Below are 25670 nucleotides of genomic sequence, written 5' to 3'. Positions count from 1 at the left end.
CTTGAGGATTCATCAAACACTGCTATAGCTATTAGCAAATGAACCCATTTTAGACACCCCTTTTAAAACTGCCCACTGTCAACGACTCTGCACATATTTAAAAGTACAATAAGTAAGCTAAACATGCTAAGCATCTGCCAAACACTGGCCAAGTTTATCAAACAGAACTAAAGCTATAGACAAATTAACAACACAGCTTCCAAGTGTAAAGGTATTGGCAGAATTGAACCTCTTCATACCGAACCCGAACACCTCAAAAATGAAAATTTATCGAAAACTACTGCACAGATTTGTACCAAAACAAAAAAAGCATACGCCTAGTAAATCACACTTTTGTGACACCAACTTTTTTTGTCCCGCTTAACAAATCTACATAAAACCTGGCTTCAAAAAACCCAAAGTGGGTGAAATATTTTTGTAAGGTTTTGTGCAGATTCTTCAAATGGCCCTAAAGTTATTAATAAAACAAGAAATGCCTTTCCTATAAAACTCTGACTCAACCATGAGTACACTGGTGATATCACACCTTTCTTCAGATAGCTATACATGTATTCTCGGACAAAAAACAATGGCTAAAGTAACATTATAGTTAGGTAAGGTAATTTCATCTTAACCTATGTAAATGAATCCTCAGAAATTCACTGCAAACACTAGAGTTAAAGCGCAGTTATGGCTGAAAACTAAAACTTAAAAAACTCTGAAATTCATCTGTTATTGTTCAATGATCTAAAGTATAACGCGTGTCCCCTCTCATGCTCAGTGCAGGCCATTACATTTGACATCAATCATGACCTGCTAAATGACATCAAAAGACATGTAGGTCAGATTGCAAAAAAAGGCTGTGCTTCAGACTGTGTTGAAAAATACAAAGATTAAGGCCCATATTTATACTTTTTGACGCAAAACTGCGCCAATGCATTTTTGCGTCAAAAAAATTAGCGCCGGCTAACGCCATTCTGAAGCACCATGCGGGCGCCGTATTTATTGAATGACGCTAGCCGGCGTTAGCCGCCGGCGCCGTCTGGTGTGCGTTAAAAAAAACGACGTACACCAGGCAGCGTCGGCGTAGGGGGATATGGGGCTTGGGCGTCAAGAAATGGGGCAAGTCACGTTGAGGCAATTTTTTCGCCTCAACCCGATTTGCGTCATTTTTTACGACTCCCAACCCCCATAGAAATGACTTCTGTTTTAGCAAAGACAGGAGTCATGCCCCCTTGCCCAATGGCCATGCCCAGGGGACTTCTGTCCCCTGGGCATGGTCATTGGGCATAGTGGCATGTATGGGGGCACAAATCAGGCCCCCCATGCCACAAAAAAAAAAAAAAAAACTTACCTGAACTTACCTTAATGTCCCTGGGATGGGTCCCTCCAGCCTTGGGTGTCCTCCTGGGGTGGGCAAGGGTGACAGGGGGTGTCCCTGGGGGCATGGGAGGGCACCTCTGGGCTCCTTTTGCAGGCGCTAAAAAACGGCGCAAAAGCGGCTGTACGTCATTTTTTTGGACCCGCCCACTCCCGGGCGTGATTTTGCCCGGGAGTATAAATCTGATGCACATGCCTCGGAGTCGATTTTTTAGACGGGAACGCCTACCTTGCATATAATTAACGCAAAGTAGGTGTCCACGCTAAAAAATGACGCTAACTCCATGGACTTTGGCGCTAGACGCATCTAACGCCAAAGTATAAATATGGAGTTAGTTTTGCTTCGAAATTGCGTCAAAAAAACGACGCAATTCTGGCACAAACGGAGTATAAATATGCCTCTAAGGGCCTTATTACGAGTTTGGTGGGTGGCGGAGGCCACCCGCCAAACTTGTTAGGTCAGAAGTCCGTCAGTTCGGTCTTCCGCCCGCTGACCCTATTATGTGTTTCCTGTTGGCCCAGAGTTTATGCCCACTGGCCCAGCGGGAAACTACCCAAAACGTTGACGGCAGCTTGTAATCAAGCTTGTGGCAGTGTTGCAATGCATCAGGTGTAGTTCAGGCAGTGAAAAGTGTGACTTGGGGCCCCTGTATTGCCCATGACAAGTACATGGGCAATGCATGGGCCCCCATGGGGCCTTCGGCACCCCGTCTCCGCCATGGACCATCCTGCAAAATCTGGTGGACATGGCACTAGTAATCCCCAGGGCAGCACTGTTTGCAGCGCTGCCCTGGCGGATTACGACCGCCAGCACCCCCAGGCCATTTGCCGGTGAAGAAGTGGCAGTGGTGGCAGTCCGACCATGGCACATTGGTGGCGGTCCAACCTCAACTTTCGACCCAGGTGGTCTCTAGACAGCCTGGGTCGTGATGAGGGCCTCTGACATTCCTATAATGAGCAATAGCATGGAAAAAGCATGTTGTCATCAATATCTCCTTTCTTATTATAGATTCTCATTTTAGAAGATTATGGCCCTCATTCTGACCCTGGCGGTCGGCGGAGAGACGGCGGTCGGACCGCGAACAGACCGGCGGTATTAAAAATGGCATTCTGACCGCGGCGGTCCCCGCCGCGACCGACCGCTACTTCTCCACTCCGACCGCCACGGCGGTCATGACCGCGGGGCTGGAGTTTGCGCACTCCGGCCCGGCGGTCGTCCCAAGACCGCCAAGGGTATTATGACCCTGCCTACCGCCGCGGTTTCTTGCGGGCGGGAACCGCCGTGCGAACCATGGCGGTAAGCACTATCGGGGCCAGGGAATTCCTTCCCTGGCACTGATAGGGGTCTCCCCCACCCCCCACTACCCACCCGAGTCCTCCCCCCACACCCTCCACCCCCCTGCCACCCCCCAGAGGTGGTACGAACCCCCTCCCCACCCCCACCCCGACATGCACATACATGTACCCCGACATGCACACACCCCCAACATGCACATATACACGCCCCCTACACACACATACACAACGGGGACACATACCCGCACACATACATGCCGACATGCGCACCTGCCGAACAGCACACATTACCCATAGACACAGCAGCACCCCCCGCCCGCATACACGCACTCACACACCCACTCTACACACTCACACGCACACCCCCATGCACGCCCACATCACACAACACCCCCCCACCCCCTCCCCTCACGGACGATCAACTTACCTTGTGCGTTGGTCCTCCGGGAGGCGACGGGAGCCATAGGGACGTGACCGCCAACAGAAGACCGCCAACAGAAGACCGCCACACAGAAATGTGGGTCGTAATTCTGTGGGCGGTGTTCTGCTGGCGTGGCGGTGGAGGTTGACCAGTCTCCACTTTCCCGCCGACCGCCAGTGTGGCTGCTGGCGGTTTTCCGGCGGAACGCTCCCAGCGGTCAGAATGCGCACAGCGGCACACCGCCGCGGTCGGCGGTCTTCACCGCGGCGGTAACTCAGCGGTCTTGCGAAAAGACCGCCAAGGTCAGAATGAGGGCCTATATCAGCAAAACAAATGAAGTGTTTTTTTTCTTTAAAACACAGCTATAATTATACTCTATGACCTGCCTTCCATCCTGGGAAGCCATTGGGACATTAGAAGTAATCTGTAATAACGTATTACATGTGAGCGGCTATGTCATTTCTTCATTAACAAGGAAATTAGAGGTAGACATTGTAAAAAAGTAGCTTGGATGTTGTCATCAGTGATGTCATCAACAATGTCATAGAACATGTCAAGAATGAATTAATATGTGATGTCATGAGCAGTGCATGTTGGGGGTGAAAGTTATAATTAGCACTGATATCTGTAACTGTTGAATTTCAGTGTTTTGTCATGTTGTCACTGACATTTTCATCTAACTATAACGTCATTTTAATATTTGTTTTGTAGTTGTACTTCTAAAGTTTTTTTATGTAAAGTAACATATTGTTACCATTCCTAACTATACTGTTACTGTAACCTTTGTTTTTTCCAGTGAACTTCTAGGGATTTTTATTTTCAACTATGACACAAACAAGCAACCAAGAATGTTTGGAGCTCCACTGAAGATAATGGCAGTGAAGCAGACCCATGTAAACTGGTTTGGGCCTCCTTCTCTCAACACTACTATCTTCTGATGCACAGATTCTGGGTGTTTCTTTCCCTTGGCTCTCCAAAATGTATGGATTGGGCAAGGAAAAGCGAAAGGCACACCTGTACAGTAGGACACACATGAGACTTCACCAATATAAAAAACAAATTGCACCCAAGGGAATCTTTCTATATCTTGACAGACTGATATGTCGATGTTTCCACGTTCTGCTCTGAACCATATGATGACATCTTGTAATGCGCTAAGTAATCTTTTGTAAACTTTGTACCTGTCCCCAGAACTAGGTGTGGAGACATCAGCTTGCTGATCCATATTATAAAAAAGATGAGAGAGTCCTTCCTTCAATATATTTTTACATTTATTTATTTCACAAGGAACTCTTTCATTGGTATGTTTTTCAGCTTGCATCAAGATCGTAGAATAATGAATTTAGCACTGTGGTTTTCTAAACATAGAAACAGTCATTTTGAGCCAAGCGGTCACTTGACAACCAGACTCGTGGTGGCATTCTGACTGCCACCAGTGCGGTGGTCCGAACACCACTTTATGATCATGGCAGTCCTGCTGCGGTGAGACTGCCAGCACTGCCAGAATTAGATGTCCCAGCGGTCTGGTGGTCATGGCGGTCCTAATCATCCAGGGCAGTGCTGCCCTCAGGATTACGACTTTGTTCTCTGCCAGTGATTTCATGGCGGTAACACCGCCATGAAAAGGCTGGCAGAAAATGGGTGCAGGGGGCCCCAGGGTAGCCCCTGCACTGCCCATGCACTTTCATGGGCAGTGCAGGGGTGCCCTCCTGGCCAGCACCGTTGCAGTGTTCTCTGTCTGCTTTGCAGACAGTGAACATTGTGAGGGTGCTGGTGCACCATGCATTCTACAGCATTGCCCCCTGTTCAATTAGGAGCTGGAGACAATGTTGTATGGTGTTTCCCGCTAGGCTGGCGAGCGGAAATTCAGGTTTCTGCCCTCCGACCTAGCAGGAAACTCGTAATGGGCCTGGTGGGGGAGGTAGCCACTATGGCGGCAACCTCTTCTTTGAAAGTTCAGTGGAGGGGCAAAACCATCTGCTGAACTCGTAATCAGGCCCATAATGCTCATGCATTGTTTAATGTTTCAATGCAACTTTTTTGATTATGCCTTTTTTAGATCAGGGGTCTACAAACCTTTCAGTATGAGGGCCATATTATATATTTTACAAGTATCTGTGAGCTAAAAAAAACTGTTTTATAAATCAATGAATACACTTTAAATGAACAAAATAAGGTTTGCTTGGATCATTTTTGTAATCAGCAAGACATGTTTCAGAACAAAAGAGACATGTGACATTTACAAAGAAACAATGCCGTGCTTAAACTGAGAAATAAGATATAATTAGTAAAAATGTCAAACATTAGCAAATGCTCTGACAAAATAATCAATTACTTAACTGTAGATAAGAAAAGCAGGCTATTCATTTTTGAATTCATTTTAAATACTGAAAATTTAGAAATTGACATGAAATGAGAATCTGTCCAATTTTGTGGCACGCAATTAAAAAATTAAACACACTCCAAGAAAGAATCCTAAAACAAAGCAAATAAATTCAAAATAAAATTGAGCCATTAATAAAGGCCGAACTAAAATAAATTCTGTCTGCTCCTTTCTACACAATCCTGGCAATTGGAGTTTTCAATTGAAACAACAAAACATGAAGCACAAGATTAATGGGAATGATGGAACTGATTTTTTAATTTCAAAATATCACTGAATAGAGGTTTTTAAGCTTGAGGAGCCAATTATTAGAATGTATGTCAAATGCTTATCCAATAAATGTGCTCGATATTTGGACTTAAAAAACTTCATTTTTTAAAAAGTTTGTTAGAGTCTAAGGATTCACAGTTTCATTCTATGTTTACAGGCCAATGTGTGTGGGCCAGATTGAAGACAAAGTCAAAACATTTGTGTAAAATGAATCGCAAGAAGGTCATGTCATACAGTGCACTCTAAAGGACATGTGCTCAATCTGCAGTGTTCTGCAGTGTGGACTATCTGCAATAGGAACTTGCTTTTTTTTAAAAATCTGGCATATGTGACATTGCTGGTCCAAAAACGTATAGTAGAGAAGATTAAAGAGGCTCTGCTGCCAACTACAGGCTGCCCAAGGCATTGGATATATATTTGCTTTTGATCGTCAGAATCAGAGGCTTTGGAAAACAACAGAGAAATTACATTATGGTCTATTAATGCTAAAGCTTCTGTGGGAAGAATAAAGTCTTGCAGCAGGCTGGATGTGGCCCATGTGCCATAGCTTGGAGAACCCTGATTTAAATGCATTTGAATGATTTTTACTGTGTTTGGAATAGAAACTCTTGGGAGAGGTCTGTGAGAACCAGTCAAAAATCTCCCATGTGCACTCTGGGGGGGGTGGAAATTTTGGATTGCACTGAAGAGGACTACCACACAGGAGGGTACTTTCCTTGAAAGTTGAAATTAGCACAATAAAGTCATTTCAACTACATACTCACCATTTACGTTTTTATTAAAAAATAATAATAATAGCTGGCCAGGGTATATTACAAATATAACACAATATTACTGACTTTCTTTTTATGATCCTCGTGGGAGGCCTGAAAGAGCATCTAGGCCCCCATCAAAGAGATTTGATTGGTTAATATTAATGTCATAGTTTATTAGAGGAAGAACCCACCATAATTTCCACTTTTTGGAGAATGCTATTAATGTTGAGTCACATATTGCTGCCCTCAGAACTTTTTCCCGATTTTTGATTTGTGTGGAGTTATTCCGCAAAGAGCCTATCTTCATCTGACAGTGACCAGGAGACTTGCAAATTGTTCCATAAGATGTTCTCTAGTGGCACAAGGAAGCAGTAATTATTTGGCACCACAGGGATGTGGTACCATTTGTGATCCATGCATCGCACGTGCAGCGAAGCAAAGAAGTGCTGAAGATGCTTCAACCTCTAGTGCTACAGCATCAGCACAAACAAACTGTGGCTTCTGTGCCACCTGAGGTGCAGGCTAGGGAGGCAGGGAGGCAGACTCTGCATACCTCAACAAGGTAAGGTACTGCAGTCTGTGAGGTAGAATCATTTTTGCCTCAGGAATAAGTTGTGCTGGGAGAGACAACCTACAAATTCCCACCAGACCACCCAGGCAGTAAGTTATTTTTCCATTTTTTGAACTCTAAGTTCATAGTTCCTCTTTTTCCAAATATGTTTTTCACGAAGATGCATGTTTTAGTTTTCCCCAGAAAAAGCAAAAACAACAAAAAAAAAGTATCTTTTATGAACTACCCTACCTTGTCATTACCTGATTTTACAACTCCCTTGTTGGGGGACAGTGGGGTTGAACTCATGTGCGACTCCTGCAGGAGCAAGGGTACCCTAACATTACCTTCCCATCCTATATTTGACTAGGCCTGGGAGGGGCACGTGGAGTTTTACTCCGTGGAATTCTGCAGAGTTAGTGAAAAACTTTGCACGATTCTGCGGGGTTCTACGAGTGGGCAGGAATTCCGTGGCATCCTATTATCTTCGCATTGCTAAGCACAGGCTTAAAGCAAGAATTTTATGGCTTGCTTTAGATGTAGCTCATAAACCTTTTGACACCAGACACCGTTTTCATCACCAACAGAGCCAACAAACACTGATGAAACGTGAGCGTTACCACCAGGCTTTTTGCAGCTGGCTACCAAGAGATCAAAAATAAAAGCGGTAAATTCGGCCATGCAGCCATTTCATCTCCCAGAGTGGCTCCTTCCCCCATAGCTGGTGGAAACTGTAAGTTTTAAGTGGGATTATCTCCACAGTCTATGCTCCTATGGGGTTTCAAAGCACTGTCACTGAGGAAGAGAATTCTGTCTGTAGGGGCTGTAACAGAAAACCCTTCCTCCTTCAAGCATTGCAAAGTCAACAATGTCACAAGAGCCCTGGACCCGCTCACTGTGTGTGGCCAGGCCAGTTCATTGTCATCCAGGTGTAATTCACAGCATCTCCGGAGGTCTTTCAGAAGTGAGCTTTGATGAGCTGAGCCTGTCACATCAATTAGCTTGTAAGGTAAACGTGTGGAATGTATGTGAATTGTGCATATATGGCATCCTAGAAGATAAAAAACAATCATCCTGTGGGAAATGCACAAGTTGTGCACTGGCAGCAACAAGCTTTCTGCCTGTCTGACTCTTTGCCCTCTACCGGCTTCTGGTGGGACAGCTTGCTCACAGAGAAAGACATGCACAACCTTCTCATTGCTATAGTTGGACTTTCTGCCTTACCTCTGCCATATTTGTCCTACTGAGTGTCACATCATTGAGGGTCACCTGGTGAGACAGAATGCACAGAAAACAGCACAACAGAAACAGCGTAAGTGGCTGCAAAAGCGGTAACCAGGCCAGAGAGGTCTGTGCCCCATCGCACCTAAGAGAATATATCAGAGGCAGACTGAAACATCCTCAAATCCTATTGTCACCACAAGAGGCGATGGACCAAACACCAATGACAATGCAGATTCAGGAGGTGAAAAGCAGATGGGCCAATAGAAGCAGATATTCAAACATTTCACAACCAATGGGCGAGCTGAAAAGAAAGTAAGAAACAAGAGTGGAGGCAGAGACATTGTATGCAACTATAGGGGTCAGCACCAGTAAACTCCACTGCACAGTGGTTGACTGAGTTTATGCTGAACTCTACACTCCAAGAGGAGTGCGGAGTGGGAAAGCTCTGCGAGCTCTGCTGGCGGAGTAGAGCGTACCTTCCACCCCTATATTTGACTCACTCAAGCAAAAAACTAATAACCACATACAACTGATCTCCCTGTAACCTTTCTTTTTTGTGGCCAACACCCTACATGCAGCCAACCCCACGCTGCACACAGCACATTTGCTGTGGAGGGTTGGCCGCAGTGTCTGACATGTAGCCAGACTCTGCAGCAAACCCCCACATACAGCCAATTGCATTCTGTGGATCTGTGAGTGGGTGTGTGAGTGGCTGTATGGGTATGTGAGTACGTGTGTCAGTGGTTGTGTGGGTGTGGGTTTGGAAGTGGGTGTGGAGGTGGTTTTGTGGGTCACTGAGTGGTGTGCCAGTGGCTGTATGGGTGTCTGAGTGGGTATGAAAGTAGTTCTGCTATACGAGTATGTGAGTGGGTGTGTAGGTGGCTGTATCGGTGTGTACGTGGCTATGTGAGTGCCAGTGTGGGTCTGTGAGTGGGTGTGTGAGTGGTTCTCTGGTTCTCTGACTGGATGTATGAGTCACTGTATGGGTGTGTGGGCATCTGTATGGATGTGTGAATGGGTGTGTGAATGGTTGTGTGGCTGTGTGAGTGAACGTGTGAGTGGGTGGATGTTTTCTTAATTGGGGTTTGGGACCTCTGCAGATTCACACGGGAGTCTGCACTGAACACAGCGGTAGTGCCAAAAATGGCTTGAACTCCAGAACAAAATGGCAGAAGATCTGAAGAGACATGAGGGGGTCCTCCCAAGGAAACCTACTGGAGAATCACAGACACCCACTGCATGACACACATGCAATATCCAACCTATACGTAGCGGCAACTACAGTCAAGAAGGGGGAAGGAATAATAATTGGTCTTCACAAAGACTTTCAAGTTGAGGTAACCAGAGTGGTTGTAGGTGTGAAAGAGGGCTGCTACATTTATACAGAAATGAGATACCAGGGGCACCCATGTAACATTTTCCATATATATTCCATCACTCGGGGACTGGGAAGCTTGACGGCCTGTCTATTGTACAAGGTAGGAGAGTTGAATTCACCTAGCCTGATATGGACAGGAGACTTTAATTTGACTCTGATGTCTCAGACAATCAGACAATAAGCAAGATCTCTAGCGTCACAGCACAATTTTGCTGGCTCTGTTGCGGGTATTCTGAGACATGCTCCTGGTGGACATCTGGCGTACTAAGAGTCCTGAAGCTAAGAAATTCACCTATATCTCCTATCTCCTATTTCCATAGATCAAATTTGCATATAGATGTGATGCGGGGAACCTAGGAAATTCTAGGTGGCACCCATTCAGTTACTATCAGCACCATAACAATATCAGACCGCACAGTACTTTACTGGGGACGGGGAAGATGAACGGGCTTTCGCTTCAGGCCAGACCAAAGATTTGAAAAGTACCTCCAGAGAAACAGTCCGATGTGTCAGGTGCTAAGTCAGAGAATCACCCAGTATTTTGATAAGAACACCTCTAGCGAAACCACTCCCAATGTAACATGAGACAGATTCAAGGCAGTTTTTTGAGAACAGTGTCTATTTTTTGTAGAACCTCTCTGGAGACTGACCTAAAATTGCAATTGGAATGCCGTAGAAGAGTAGGATTCCTAGAAGACTCATAAGTGGCTGTTTCTCTGAAAGGGGAAATAGATCTCATGGCCACCGAAAAATAAGAAAAAGCAATACTATGCCTACGGCAAACATTCTATAAGTTGGCCAATAAAACAGACAAGCTCCTTGCCTGTTAGTTAAGGATTCAATTGGCCATAGGCAGGGCCACTGAATGTATAGGATTGTGCGGCTGCTGCTTTTTTTGCATTTGCTCCATTTACCACATAATACATCATCTACTGCTTAATCCTCCGATTTTAACAAAAAAAAACATTTTGTTTCTAGCTCAAATGGTTCATAAGGTAGCAAAAACTCAAGGATACGTGTTGCCATGCAGCGGAAGGCCTTTTGTTAATGCTGACCAGTCACCTTTCCTTTGCTCATTGCCATATTTGAGTGCTAACTGGAACTAATGAAGTGCAAACAATTTCCAGAAAGTGTAAACATGACAAAATAATGAAGTAATATTATAACAAAATGTTCTGCATTATGCCACACTATTTGCCTTTTCTTGCTGCAAAATTTTCTGAACCCTGCCACATAATTTGCCCATCCTGCTGCACAATTCCAGTGGTGCTGCCCATAGGCAAATAAGTACTGTTAAAACAGGAGGAGACGCCAGATTGGTCAAGAGTTTAGAAAAGATCGGGGCCTTCCAAGATCAAATCTGAGTTACTTCACCATCTGCTAACACCTTTTAACTACTTTTTACTCTCAAATGGTAATCCACGTAATGGCACAGGCAAGTATTATACTCATTCATAAACCAGGTAAGCTTTATTGACAAGTGAAAAGCATACAAAACAGAGAATTTATTATAAAATAATGATGCACTGGTTCATTACACCAGTCCATTTGAAGCAAATGTGTAGCTATGCAGAGCTCCAGTGCGGGACAGGATACGGTCAAGAGGAAAATATCATGCATATTTGGTAGCTGTGTCTGAAACTAAGATTATTCGAGAAATAGATTCTTGGTTGCATAAGGGTGGTAATTGGCTACTCATTAACAATGAACCCAACAGTGTTGGCCCTGGGCGTCTGACCTTCGGAACTGGAAAGTTTGTTGAACAGAGACTGGAGAAACTTTCAGGTTCCTAGCTGCTAAGCAACTAACTGCAGTAAAATGGAAGACTTCAAACCTACCCATAGTGAAGGAATGGGCAGGAAATGATAGACACTTCCGGCCATGGAGAAACCAACATTGTATTTTCTGAAAATGGTCCACAAATTGGATACCCAAGAGCAACCTTTACTGGAGTATGTTTTGGATAATGGGATGATGCTTGCCTGTCCCAGATCATTGTGATTCCTGCAGGTAGCAAAAATGAATCGTAAAACAAATGTACTGGACCCCATTATTTAAAAAGCACCCCAAGACAATGGTGAACTGATTGTTAAGAATATGCTTCACTGATTGTTGTGCTTGATTGATCACAGGGAGTGGGGAGGGAGGATTTATTTTTCCAAACTGGTCATAATAGTTTGGGGACAGATGGTAAACTATTGCTGTCACTGTGGGAAAAACAGAGTTCCTGCTCGTGAGTACAACTTATAAAACAAATTCACTACCATTGAAAAACAACTCAGACATGTAGAAGTTTAATGTTAAAAGTGTACTTACAATGAAAACACCCTTAAAGCTAATTTCACTGCAGCTGGGTTGGCTGTTTCAAAGACAAGCATTGGGATACAATATTATATTTAATATTGTTATTTCCAGCAAGGAATCTTTTTTAAAGATCATTTTTTAACTTTCTGAATCGTTATTACAAGCCCAGTTCAGTGGTGCAGTCAGATTTGTCATATATATTTTAGAAAAGTTACTTTTAGAAAGTTAAGTTTTCCCTACCTATAGCCTCTAGATGCCCATTTGTATGAGCTTAAATTGCCACCTAGTATCTGAATAGCCCCCTTGATGAGATGTGAACTTGCACCCAGAGCTGAGACAAAGGCCTTGCATTGGGGAGATGTTCTGCTTCTCTGGCAGGATGATCATCTGGACTGTATCTAGGAATTTAATAAAGTTCAAAGAGACCTACTGCATCTCAGGCAGAAATAGCCACCTGCACCTGACCCCTAATTTGTCCCTCTGGTGAGTCAGGCTCCAATCCCACTGAGCTAGCAGATGCCTCTAAGACCAGTTTTGAGTGACCACAGAGGAGGGGTTGCTCATTTCTCTGGCCACACCTCCAGGAAAGGAAAAGAAGGTCTGTGCAGGAGAAGAAATATTCTGACATCTTGGTTTTAAATAGAGAGGTGAATTGTGTGATTGTTTGCAGTAGGGCACATAGTAAATGCTGCAAAACTGTGTAGGGCCACTCCCAGGAACGTTTACCCCATTGTTTAGGGAGTGGCCAGGTTCTACTACAACAGGCTGGTCTCAGGCATAAATGTGGCACCCACAGTACCCTCCTTGGAACACTTACTGGACCTGTGGAAGAAACAAACAGGACTGGACCTACTGTCTGTGTCCTAAAAAGAGCCTAGGTGACTGGACCTGCTTTCCTTCATATATGAAGAACAACGAAATGGACTCTAAGGTGCCTAAGACTGACCTCTTAATCAAGATACAGGGACACAACAAGCTACAAAAGGCCTTTTCCGCACCTGCTCAGCTGACCAATTTTAACTGGACATGCCCTGGACCCAGCTTCTGCTATTTTGAGTTGTGACCCCCAAGTGCTACGCCCCAGGTCCTCAACCCATAGCTGGTGGCAAAGTGCATTCCTCCTAACTTTTCCAGAAACATAAGACTTAGAACCTTTTTGTCTCCAAAGACCTCCGGAGGACCACAACTAAGTTATGAAGCAGATCCCATGAACGTGAGTGGCCTCTTAGCCAAAGATTCAGGCTGCTCCTACTGTGAGCTTTTCGGCAGCAGAAGATCGAATTCAGTGGGACCTTGCAGTGATACCAACATGAAAAAGCTGGCGGAGAACCAGGTCATAATCAGCAGGGCGTGCAGAGCAGCATTGGCTGATTCTGACCTCCATCACCATCAGCCCATCAGGATCACCGGTCTGACCACCAGGATCGTAATGTGGTGGTCAGACTCTGAGTCTGAAGATAAAACCCCTCTTTGGCCCTTTTCAGCCACAGCCTGGTGCCTTGCTGTGGATTTTTGACTTCCATTTTTGAGACTTTTAAAAGCTAAAACCTCAGTCTGGTTCGAACCTGGTTCAAACCTCGTTTCTGTATATGACTCGCTCTCCATTGCAGTCACCCTTAACGTGCCCTAAGTACAGGTCAAGCACAACCAGATGACTCTGGTTGGTGCCTAATTCTTTTTGGAAATACTTTCACATTGAAACTTTAAAAAATCATGACTCTGCTTTACCATATTAGATTTTAGGTTTCTAAATTGGGTTGGGATTTTTCATGTGATGTGTTGTGACCTTATTACTCTTTGTGTACTGCACAAATAGTTTATACATTGCCTCTAAGTTGCTATAGCTCCCAGAGAGCTGAGCTAAGGTTAATTTAGCGACTTAAGTGTTTCCACCTGCCATGAGAAGCAAGCTTTACCATGCAGTCTTTACCATGTGTATCATTATCACACAGAATCCTTTACCATGCAAGGTAAGAATAGTTTTATACAGATTAGGGTTTGGAGGAATTGTTGGAATTTAATACTGAGGAATTGTGTGGAATTACGTTAAAATTCAGTGGAATTCCAGGGTGGAGTGGGCATTTGGTGCTATTTTCACAGTGAAAAATGCAACTTTGGGTCCAAAAATGGATGTGAGGATGTATTTTGCGCTAAGAAATAGTGCAGCAAAAATACATGCAGTTCAGTGTACACCCCCCGCACCCTTACAGACTCTGCTGTAATCACCAATCTTGAAAAAATATAATTCATTTAAAAATTTGGGGGGGTGGATAGAATACAAATTACAATGAATTTAAAATGAATGAATTTAAAATTCTCTCTCTCTCTCTTAGAAAAGGCATGCGTGGGAAAGGCATATGGTTCGTAAAGGCGTGTATTTAAAGCTATGTTATTGATGTGAAAGGAGAAACTGTGATCTTTGCAAAGGCTGGGTTGTTTTTTATTACCGGGTGAGGGCATCTATGTTTTCAAAATAGCATGTACTCGACCATTGAACTTCTCCGATTGGACTGGGCCTATAAAACTACATTCACCAGTGACTAGTTCTTGCAGCAGTGGTGTCATGTTAACATTGCTATAGCCATGAATTGAAAGCAAGGGTTTTACCTTATCTTTTTTTTGCCAAGTAAGTATGTGAATAGAGAGTTGTCCTTTCTGAAAAACTGGCATCCTCTCAGTTGTCTGGGGAAAGACAGTGTTGTAGCCAATTTATTGAACTGCGAATTGTGATTGCCCAGCAGTATGGAAAGTTTTATGCTGAGCAGATGTGGTGTCCATTCGATGAATGTTGTTTTAACCTCCAAAGGTTCCGAATAGGGGATAATGTAGGGGCTGATTTAGAGTTTGGCAGACAGGTTACTCCATCAGAAACATGACGGATATCCTGTCCGCCCTACTATGATTCCCATAGGATATAATGGAACGGCAATACAGCAGATGGGATATCCATCATGTTTGTGACTGAGTAACCCCATCCGCCAAACTCTATATTAGGCCCATAGTCATTTCCATCATTTGAACAAGTATGCAATGGGATGAAGTTCCCAGGTATCCTGAAAACATTGTGAAGGAACACTCATCCCCCACCACTGCAACCTCAGTGGCATCTGAGTATACAACGGATGCAGAAATAGATGGGAGCTCCACGCTGAGGATGAGTTAAAGTGGAAGGTGGGCACTTCCAGCCCCTGCGGAGCCAGGACCTCAGCCAGTGAGGGCGATTGGCGGGAAGGACCCAACCTAATGCCTAATTACCTGTATGCAGACTTTGAGCTGTGTTTTTAATGCCGATGAACATGAGTGTTTGGGTGTTTGTTCCGAAGTGAAATGTCCACAAATCCTACTCACAAAAGAAACTTTTACCTTTCCCATAACTATTCAGGAAAATAACAGGAAGAGATAACTTCAGTTGAATTGACACACCCCAGCTGCGGACTTTATTTCTTGTTCGTGGCAAGGTACTCCCAGCAACAGCAGGAGAGCAGAGACTCTCACACTTGAGCCCAAACAATGTGAACATGTGTAGTGACACTTTTCTGCCTGTGTATTACCAGCTCTACAAATTAACTTATATTGAGAGGTGTATCGAGAAACACATGGCCACTCCTTTCATTAGAGTCTCCAAGTCTTTCGCTTGATGAGCTTGCTTTTTTGTGACTCAAATGTGGTGTGTACGTTGACCATTTTGTTGACAAAATAACAGTCAAGAACTGACACTCCCTGCCTCCAATACCTTTCTTGAAGATATCCCTAATTTCCACTAGAGTGGTGTGAGAATCTGGTTAAATACTTGGGTAGCAGGGCATGTCATCAAAGAGAACTATGGGGTGACAATTGCCGAGCATCAAACTTCATGCTGCGGGTACAACAGCAATAATGAAAATTATTATTCCTTCAACTCATGCATCGTTTTGCCAACATACCAATTAGCCTTACAAGCAAACTTTGTAAAACTATGAGCTTTTTTTCAAATTAGACTTGCATGGCCACTTTACAAACTAATTACCTGACATATTACATCACACATGACATGTTCAATGACATCATTAAAAACATCACTGCAACATCTGAGATGACATCATAGATGACAACACTGTGCATGGCGAGGAGTGGGTTATAGTTACTTTATGGCACAAGCAATACTTACTTGAGATAACTATAACTGGTGATTTTGAGTGGTTTTGTTAATATAAAACAATATGTTTTAACTGGCTTTTTCAATCAAGTATAATGATCCTTTAATCTCTGGGGCATATTTACAAGCAGCTTCTGCCATCAATGTGTCACTGTTTTTGATGCACCTGCGACACAGGCTGCAGGCCTATGTCTAAAAGGCCATGCAAAGTCAGTTTGCATGGCTTTTCATGTCCTTGCAGATATGGAGTAAGGCAATGCAGCCCAAATCCCTTGTGTTGTCTTACCATGCGTCAATGCAACACCCATTGATTTTGACATCTTCCCAGATTTACAATGATATAGAAACCTGGGAGTGCGTCAAAAGCCTACAACTCCCCAGGAGAGGTGTAACGAGAAGTAACTTTATTTCTCCTTTTTTAACTCTTTCTATGTGTGCTGCATTCTGGAAACCAGAATTGGAGGAAACCACCTCCAATAATTGTTTTTGTGCAGGAAAGTGATCATTACTACAACACAGAAACCCTTGCACCATGGTGCAAGGATGCCTGCGTTGGTGCTTGGCAGCCAATTGTGTGGCAGCACAGTGGAAGAGTATAGGAATGCGTTGTAGATACAGCGTGTTCCTGCACTTTTCTTTTGGCGCAGGGCAGCACTGCAAGAAGCTTTGGGTGCTGCCCTGAGCCAACATATTGTAACTATGACACTTTGTTTTTGCAGTTAATGTCTAATTTTGTTTTTAAAGTGAAGTAAGATATCATTAGAATTCCTATAATGTCACTAACCTTTATGTACCCTGATAAAAATATACTGCTTCCCAATTAAAAGTCACAATATGATATTCTCTTGCTGAGTTTTTATAACTACTGGTATTTTGGGATGGGTAGGGCATCTGGGGAAAAAACACCTGAGGCTCCTGAAATTATAATCAGGGAGAAATCATTCAAATGACCACACAGTGCAGAGCTCTTCACCCTCAAATTGAATGAGGAAAGATGGGTCCAAATCCAAAGTTGCCAGGAAGGCAGAATAATAGAGACACCACCCAAGACCTCAAAACTCCCATGCAGGCCACAAGTGTTATAACTGGCTAGGTCAATGAATTCTTAGCAAATTTGAAGAAAGGTGAGAAAAGAAAGGGAAATGGATATGGAAGAAGTTGGACCGGGAGCAAGAAAGACTGAGAGAATGTGAATCGGAGATTTAAGGAAGAGCTGCTGGGAGTGAAGAGTTACAGAAACTGAAGATGGAGAGCAAGGACAGGGGATGACAAACAGTAAGAGACAGTGGTATTCAGGAAAGAGAAGAATATAAAGAGAGGGGAGGGGGAGCAAGTGAAAATAAATAGAACTAATGGGTAAGCATTCCGAAGACAGTAAAGTGGAGAATAAGAGTGTGGGAAAGATGAAGCAAGAGAAGGACTGGTGGGTGGATGCAGGAGAAACAGCAGATGGAAGTGAGAGACAGAGATGAAAAGGGACCAAAGAAGAAACTACATAGGAATTCGTAAAGGAGAGTGACATGAAGAGATTGGGCAAATGAGTGAAACAGAGAGTGGAAGAGAGCTAACGAGTAGGAGGGGGCGAGACAGAGAGGATGAAAAAAAGGATGAGTAAAATGGAAAGAGAGTGTGAAAGAGATAGCAAGATGGAAGGAAAGAGCTTCTGGCAAAGAGAAATAAACAGAGGGAGCGATAGCAATAGAAAGAGAGATAGAAAGAGAGACTACCATACTTTGCCCTCTCACACTGTATATTGTAAACTCACCTTGGAGAATCCATCGCTCCAGAAGATGGCGCTCATGTTAATGGTTATTGTTTTGCCCTCTGGGGCCATTGGGTCTATTGTCCCCACCTTCATTGCCTGGAATTCCTCCTTCTGGGATATCTGAATATTGAGGATATCGAAGGGGGCAGGAGAGTCTCCATGTTCATCAAAGAAGATTTCATCCCCTGTGTCCATCTTAACATGCAGGTGTTTTAGATAATGAAGAATCTATAGGATGGAATATTAAAAAATGAGTTAAAAAAAGCATCCTCTCCCACCGAAATGCAGTCACAAAACATTGATACTTGGTTGTAACCCATATGCAAATGGAAAGGGGTCCTCTTGGGATGACTTTCCTGATGGACCCCTGCGTACATTCTACATAAAAGTTAAATGTTTGATTTTTCTTTTAATGCATCCTGTTTTCCTTTAAGAAAGACTGTTTTATTTAAAGCAATCTTAGACACTGGGAGTCTGCTGACCCCAGCAGGCCACCATCCCTATGATGGCAGCAAATCCTAGTGGGTCACAAACTGTGACATACCTCATTAATACACATGAGAAAGATCTATCCATGACCCACTATGAATCGCTATTTAGGAAATTAGGGTCAGATATAACTTCAGCACATTAGTAATAACGATTACCAAAGAGTGATTCACAATTTTGCTATTTGGTAATCTCTGTTACTAATGTTAGTACATCTGGCCCCAAATGTCTTCTCTGGTGAGATCCCTATGGATCATCCTCAGTTTATAGGGCTCATGCACATGTATTAGCAGTTTATCCGTTTCCTTCTGCCAATATATAGGCTACCACAGGTCGTGGTCTGAGTCTGACGTCAACCATGAATCCTGTTCCCAGCCCCCAACACACAAATTATGTACGTGCTTCCTGTACCTGCATTCTAGCCAACTAGGATCTGAGGAGGCCCTATATCTCATGGGGCCTGCATCTAATCAGCTTTAACTTGGCAAATACCACTGTCATTTCATAGTCAGAAATTTGCAGTCAGGGTATAGCTGACCCATCTTAGAAGGGCAAATCGTATCCAGGCTCAGAAGAACTTTTGTATCTAGGGTGAGGTGAAGCCAGGGTCAATTGGGATCTGAAATCCTGAGGCGCATAGCTGAGCAGATCCGGTCCTGCCTGCCCAGCCCCTTTACAAACACCAGTCATGCATCTTGAAGCCTACAACTACACACATGTAATACAGACAGTAAGGAGGTCATTGTTGGGAGAGGCAAACATGTATTGTGCCATACTTCAAACAACTCCCATCACACGTCATGAAACAAATGATCCTTACTGTGTAGTCACATACCATGTAACCATGCAAACACTGCTCTCTCAGCCAAACTCACAGCTGGGACAGTTGTCTACCATCTGTCATTGCAGCCCTCGAGTTCACAGGACAATTGTAGGACCTCAGTCATGTCAAGAGACAGACGAGGCCTCTGAGCACATGCTATGTCATTTTGATTACTAGGGACAAAACCAAATTCAAGATAAACCCAAATGATAACTCAAGCCAGAAAAGGAGAAAGGTACAACATGTAGGGGGCAGTCCAACTCCTTTAAAAACAGAAACATGCAGAGTGAAGCATTTTTCAAATTATTGCAAATGTTTCTGTCAGGGTCAATTAATCAATTCAGCCACAAAGACATGATGAAAACAATAAGTGTGACAACATAAAAATTAACATAACTTCATACAGCTAAATAACTTTCATTTTACACATGGGCCTTTTTAAATGTTGATTGTATCTGTTTGTTTTAAATATAACTCGAACATATTAGTTTGGTTATAACTACTTCCAAGAGAAGAGAAACAAAAGTCATTACATAAAACATTTATTCAGATGAGAATAGTTTGTACTAATCATGTATATTAGTTTTATTATCATTACAACGTATAGTGGTCTCACATTATTATCCTTGTAATGTACTTTTAAATATACAATTTGAACAATGAATGGTGTTATCAGCTGATATGCATTTTTCACATAGATGATGCTTGTTGGGTGTCCCACTCCATTTGCAACAGACACAAACGCATGTAAGCACTATGGGCCAGATGTACAAATGAGCTGTGAGTCTCAAATCGGTCACAAATGGGTTAACCCAAATTAGGGATGCGACTGAATTGCGACTTGCAAAATATTGGGGGCCAGATGCAGGTAAGTGGCAAATTGTGACTTGCAATTTGCGAGTCAGAGCGACTCGCAAATTACAACTCGCAATTTGCGATGCAGAAAGGTGTCTCAGACACCTTCTGCGACTCGCAATGGGGTCGCAAAGACCCACCTCATAATTATTTATGAGGTGGGTCGCAGTTTGCGACCCCATAGCGAGTCTAGGCCCTCACGGGGATGGTGGCCTGCTGGAGACAGCAGACCACCATGTCCGTGACTGCTTTTTAATAAAGCAGTTTTTTTTTCTATCTGCAGCCCGTTTTCCTTAAAGGAAAAAATACTGAAACCTTTTTGTTTCGGTTTTTTTCAGAGTAGGCAGTGGTCCATAGGAAAAAATATTTTGTGAGCATTCACAAAGGGGAAGGGGTCCCATGGGGACCTCTTCCTGTTTGCCAATGAGTTACTTCAAGTGGATGGTAACTGCGAGTTGATTTGCGACCGCTTTCGTGGTCACAAATCAACTCTACATCGTGATGCGACTCGCAAATAGGAAGGGAACACCCCTTCCTATTTGCGAGTCGGAAACACATTTTGCGAGTCGGTACTGACTCGCAAAATGTGTTTCTGCATCGCGTAAGGGCTTTTGCGCCTTGCAAACGGCGTTTTTCGCAAAACCCTTCCTACATCTGGCCCTGGGACTCCAAATAGCGAGTCGGTATTAGGGAATCACAAATACTGACTATTTGGATGAATGAGGCAGTCACAAAGAGTGTTTTTTTCAGGAATCTTTTTATTGTTATTTCAATTGTTATTACAGTTATTTCGTAACAGTTATGCGTTATAGTAATGGTCACACAATAAACAATTGCATCAATTATACATTAAAGAGGTTCGTGAGTAATGCCAGCAACAGACGGTGCATTTACAGTAACGTTAGTTAGGAAAATGGATGAATTATCCGAGTTTATGTGTCACATTGTACAGGGGGCGGGGCTTGCCTGGATTGGGTATAGGCATTTTCTTTGATGCAGGAATCGGGTCTCTGGATTTAAACACAGAATACTAGTCAATCCATTGTTTCTGTCGCTTTTCCCTTTAAATGTGTATACAGTTGCACAGTTATTTATAAATGGAGATCATGGATTAACATCAAATAGAAACAATAACATTCATGAACAAAGGAGTACCTTATCTACAAGTTTTTGATAGTGGTAGTGTTGTGCCTTCTTGTGTGTGGAATCCCCTCAGTGTCATATGCGTGTGCTGGTGTAGCTTTGAGCCGCGCTTGGGTCCCAGTTGCATAGTGAATACCTTGCCCCAGTTTGGCTGTTTAGGGTGAGGGTGGAATGTTTAGTGGGCGTGTCGGTGAGCTTCCCATATTACTCCCAGTGTTTGATTAATGCTGGACTGTCTTTAAATGCTAGTTTATCTCCGCTGAGGTGGAGTCTGTTTATGGAGTTTGTAAGGGTGTCAGCATCGCATCCCAGCTGTCTGATAGTGGGTATTTGCACAGGCCAAGTGCATCTTCTCTCCTCAGCGCCAACCCCTCAGCACCCGCCCAGGTCATGAATGATCATTTCCAGGCCAACGCATTGGGCGCCTCCACCGATTTCCAGTTGCGAGTTATCAGTTGTTTAGCTGTTACAAATCCCAAATCTAGAAATCTTGTGGTGGCCCTGTGGCGAGGACCCCTAGGAAATAAACCCAAAACACAGACCTCCCATGTAGACGGTATGTCGCGCTCTGTGCATGCTGTTAAACAATTGACCACGGCTCCCTAGTAGCTATGCAAGGAGGGGCAGAACCACAGCATGTGTAGGAGATCTGTATTTAAATATTTGAAATGGGGGCAAGCTGCGTCAGAGCGAAGGAAGTATCTATTAATGTGAGCTGAGGTAAGGTTTGCCCTATGTATTATGTAGAATTGTATGAGTCTAAATCTGGAGTTGTGGGGTATAGTGGTGTGGCTAGCAATAACAGACGCCCACTGCTTGTCCGTGAAGGGCGTGGTTGAGTCACACTCCGAGGCCATGCGCAGCACATCATACTCGTGCACCGAGTGAGTTCGGAGAGCTTCCGTGAACCATTTGATCAGATGTCTGCTCTGTCCTGTATGTACTGTATGAGTAGATGGGTTGGGGGGGGGCGGTCGTTAAATCTCCCCACTCCCTCGATAAAGAGCGTAGTAGTGTGTTGTATAGTAGAAACTGTCCAACCGGGAGACCCGTGGTGAACGGAATCAGCTTGCCCTCACTGTACAGGTCACCCAATTTGTGTAGATCCGCAGTGTGCCATGTCCTTAACTCTGCCCCAGTGACGACTCCGGAGGCACGAGGCGTGCCCAAGAGCGCCAAGGCTGGGGCAAATGGGACAATCCCTCTCGTGAGTCGCAAGGACCTGCGATAGCAGCTATGGGCCACTTTGAGGAGAAGCTCCTCCGGCGGCGCAGAGCGCGTAAGTGGGTGGAACAGATGCGTCACTCTTAGAAGAGACCAGGGTCCCACGGTAGTCGCCGTGTCAGGGAGATGAAGCCCCGCCAGCCATCTGGACACCCATTGGAGCTGAGATGCCAAATAATAATGCTCCAGGTAAGGTGCTGAAGGACCACCCTGTGTTAGTGGCAAATAAAGCTTCTTAAATGCAACTCTACAACGCACTTTATTCCAGATAAATTCTCTTAATTTAGGTTCCAATTCCCTAAAGAAGCTGGCCGGTATATATTGTGGGAGATTGGAGAAGTAATATAGTAATTGTGGCAGCACAATCATTTTCAAGAGGGCATTTCTGCCTGCTACAGATAGTGGCAGCGTTTGCCAGAAGACCATTTGGGATCTGATGGAGGACACTGCCTTTCTAAGGTTTCCATCCAACAGGTCCTCTTTTCGGTGATAGATTTGAATGCCTAAGTATATAAACGTGTGTGGCAGCCAGGGAACTACAACTCCAGAGAGGTGTTACCTTGGGTCTGGGAGTCTAGGATCAAAGGGAAAAAGACAGGACTTTGCCCAATTGACCCGTAGCCCGGAAAGGGTGGCAAAGTGATGCAAAATTGTCCCAACTTCTGGAGGAACCTGCGTAACGTTCCTAAAATACAATAAGAGGTTGTCAGCATATAGTGACACGGTATGTATACCGTCTCCTAGCGGAATACTCCAGTGGGGGCTCCAACTATGTAGCACTGCAGCCAGGGGCTCCATGGTGAGGGAGAACAGCACCGGGGAGAGAGGGCAGCCCTGTCTCATGCCCCTGCACACCTCAACCGGCTCCGAGATACCTCCAACCATCTTGACCCGGACCAGGGGCTCGTGTACAGTAGTTTAATCATACGGAGGAAAAGAGGTCCAAGGCCAAATTGTCGTAAGACTCCAAAAAGGTATGGCCATTCAAACTAATAAAATGCCTTCTCCAGGTCGAGGAAAAGGCATCCTGCCAACGGACATTCCGGTGTAATGCATAACATGGAACAGCCGCCTGATGCTATGTGATGTATCTCGTGTAGGCACAAAACCGTTCTGGTCTGCGAGAACGAGGTCCGGCATCATTGGTGCCAACTGCGCCGCTAGTGTCTTGCCCATTATTTTATAATCTGTGTTGAGCATTGCCAATGGTCGATAGGAGCCAAGCTCCAATGGGTCCTTCCCTGGCTTGGGAAGCGACACCAGCAGCGCCTCATTCTGCGATGTCGGCAGTGATCCTCCCTGTACAGAGTCCTCATACACACGGAGGAGATGGGGTCCGAGAATAGAGGCAAAGGTCTTATAAAAGTCGGCCGGAAGACCGTCTGGGCCAGGAGTTCTACCCGCAGAGAGTTCATGTATACTAGCCTGAATTTCAGAGAGCTCAAGGGGCTCCTCTAGTGCGGACCGTTGTGCCGCTGTCAGGCGGGGTAGTGTGATTGCCGAAAGGAATTCTGCACAGGTCTGTTGGTTCTGCGGCACAACAGAGTGATAGAGGGTCCTGTACTGGTGCGTGAACGCTGTATGTATCTCTGAGGGTGTATGGAACTCTATACCAGACATTGAGCGTATCTCTACGATCGGGCCATATTCTCGCTCACCCCTGGTCAGCCACGCCAGAAGTCTGTCTGATTTATCAGCAGAGGCATGGGTACGCACCGAGTGGGCGGCGTAATTTAAACAGCGTAACTGCTCCAACAGAGAGAGGTGCTCAGCCCGCGCCACCGACAATAGTGCCATCTCCGCGGGACCCCAGGCAATCTCTTGCTCAGTGTGCAGTAAGATCCGCTCCACTTGAGTGAGTTTGCTCTCCACAGGGCGCCGCAGGCTCCACTGCGTTCCCACACAGTGGCTTCTAATGAAGTCACAAAGAGTGTTTTGTCGCTATTTCACCCGTGTGCACATGAAATTTACCACCAATTCAAACCAGGTGGTAAATAGGTGCAAACTATAAAAGCAGGCCCAGAATGCACCATGGCTATCCACAATGGCTGCACTGTAGGTGATAGAAAGGCGAATTTGAATACTGGCTGTTCAGAAGAGGTGCAGGTGGAGAAAAGAGCAGATATTCAGAGTCAGGCTGACCATCATTGACCAAACTGAGGAAGAGATATTTGACAAATGCTGGCTAAATAGCACTGTGGTTTTAGATTTAATTGAACTCTCAACACCACACCTAAAAAAAGTAGTACTCTAAGCAGCACCTCCATTCCAACCCAGCCCAGGTCCTGTGCACTGGTAGATACCAGGATGTGGTACCTGTTGCCGGTGGGGTGTCACAAAGTGTGCTCTTGCATTTCTTTCACTCTGTCCTTGATGCCATGATTCTCAGTACCATTACCATATATATATGCCCAGGAATGGTGAGGAAATGCGTATTACAAAATTGCAGTGTTGCCGCATTGCTAATTTTCCCCACGTGACAAAGTGCATAGATGGGGCACATGTAGCCATATGCCCCCCATCTAATACTGAATACCTATTCAGGAACAGGAAAAACATGCTTTCCCTCACAATACAAGGGGTTTGCAATGTCCATAGCATAGTCAACAACATCATATCACAATATCCAGGGAGTACACATGTCTCCTACATATTTATGCACAGCAGACTATACAGGAGACTGGAACGTGGGGAGTTTGATAACAGATACTTATTAGGTACTGGCACATAATGTAAATGCTCATGTTTGTGCCCAATATGCACAAAATGTATGTTGACTCATATTTTTATATATCACAGGTGACAGTGTGTATGCCCTTCGCCAACCGATCCTCACACCCTACCTCTCTCCAGCAACCTCAATCGAATGGTGATATAACACTGCACATCGATGCACCAGGACTGTGATTGAGCACACATTTGGACTCCTAAAATCCTGTTTATGCTACCTCAAAAAGAGTGACAGAGCCTTGCAATCCAGACTAGAAACTGCCTATAAAATTGTTGCAACATGCACCATCTTACACAACATTGCCTGCAGGAGAAGCCTATACAGTGTGGTGTCTGATTCAGAATCAGAGGAGCAGGATCCTGGTCCACCTGCTCATCAACCACCATAGGAGAGCAGAGCAGCTCAGGGGAGAAGGCACAGGGAAAACATTGCTACACATTACATCACTGGCTAAGACATGCCACAATACACAACATTGTTAAAATAATTGTGCCACACTTGATTGCATGCTCAAACTAAAGATACCTTTAATGGCCAGTGTCACAAACAGTTGACAGGCAATCTG

The 25670-nt window shown here is 44.5% G+C and overlaps 1 protein-coding gene across 1 annotated transcript in view; it reads right to left on the bottom strand.

The window, feature by feature from the left end:
* LOC138249311 (vomeronasal type-2 receptor 26-like) overlaps positions 1 to 25670 on the bottom strand; it is a 133540-nt gene that overhangs the window by 24031 nt on the left and 83839 nt on the right. Inside the window, exons 6-7 of the mRNA XM_069203269.1 lie at positions 23365 to 24264; positions 17841 to 18068 (exon numbers count right to left, since the gene is read on the bottom strand). Coding sequence (XP_069059370.1) covers positions 17841 to 18068; positions 23365 to 24264 — 1128 coding nt within the window. The remainder of the gene's footprint in view (positions 1 to 17840; positions 18069 to 23364; positions 24265 to 25670) is intronic.

The sequence above is a fragment of the Pleurodeles waltl genome, chromosome 8 (assembly GCF_031143425.1).
Source record: "Pleurodeles waltl isolate 20211129_DDA chromosome 8, aPleWal1.hap1.20221129, whole genome shotgun sequence".
Lineage (NCBI taxonomy): Eukaryota > Metazoa > Chordata > Amphibia > Caudata > Salamandridae > Pleurodeles > Pleurodeles waltl.
This window is presented reverse-complemented; position numbering and strand designations above follow the sequence as displayed.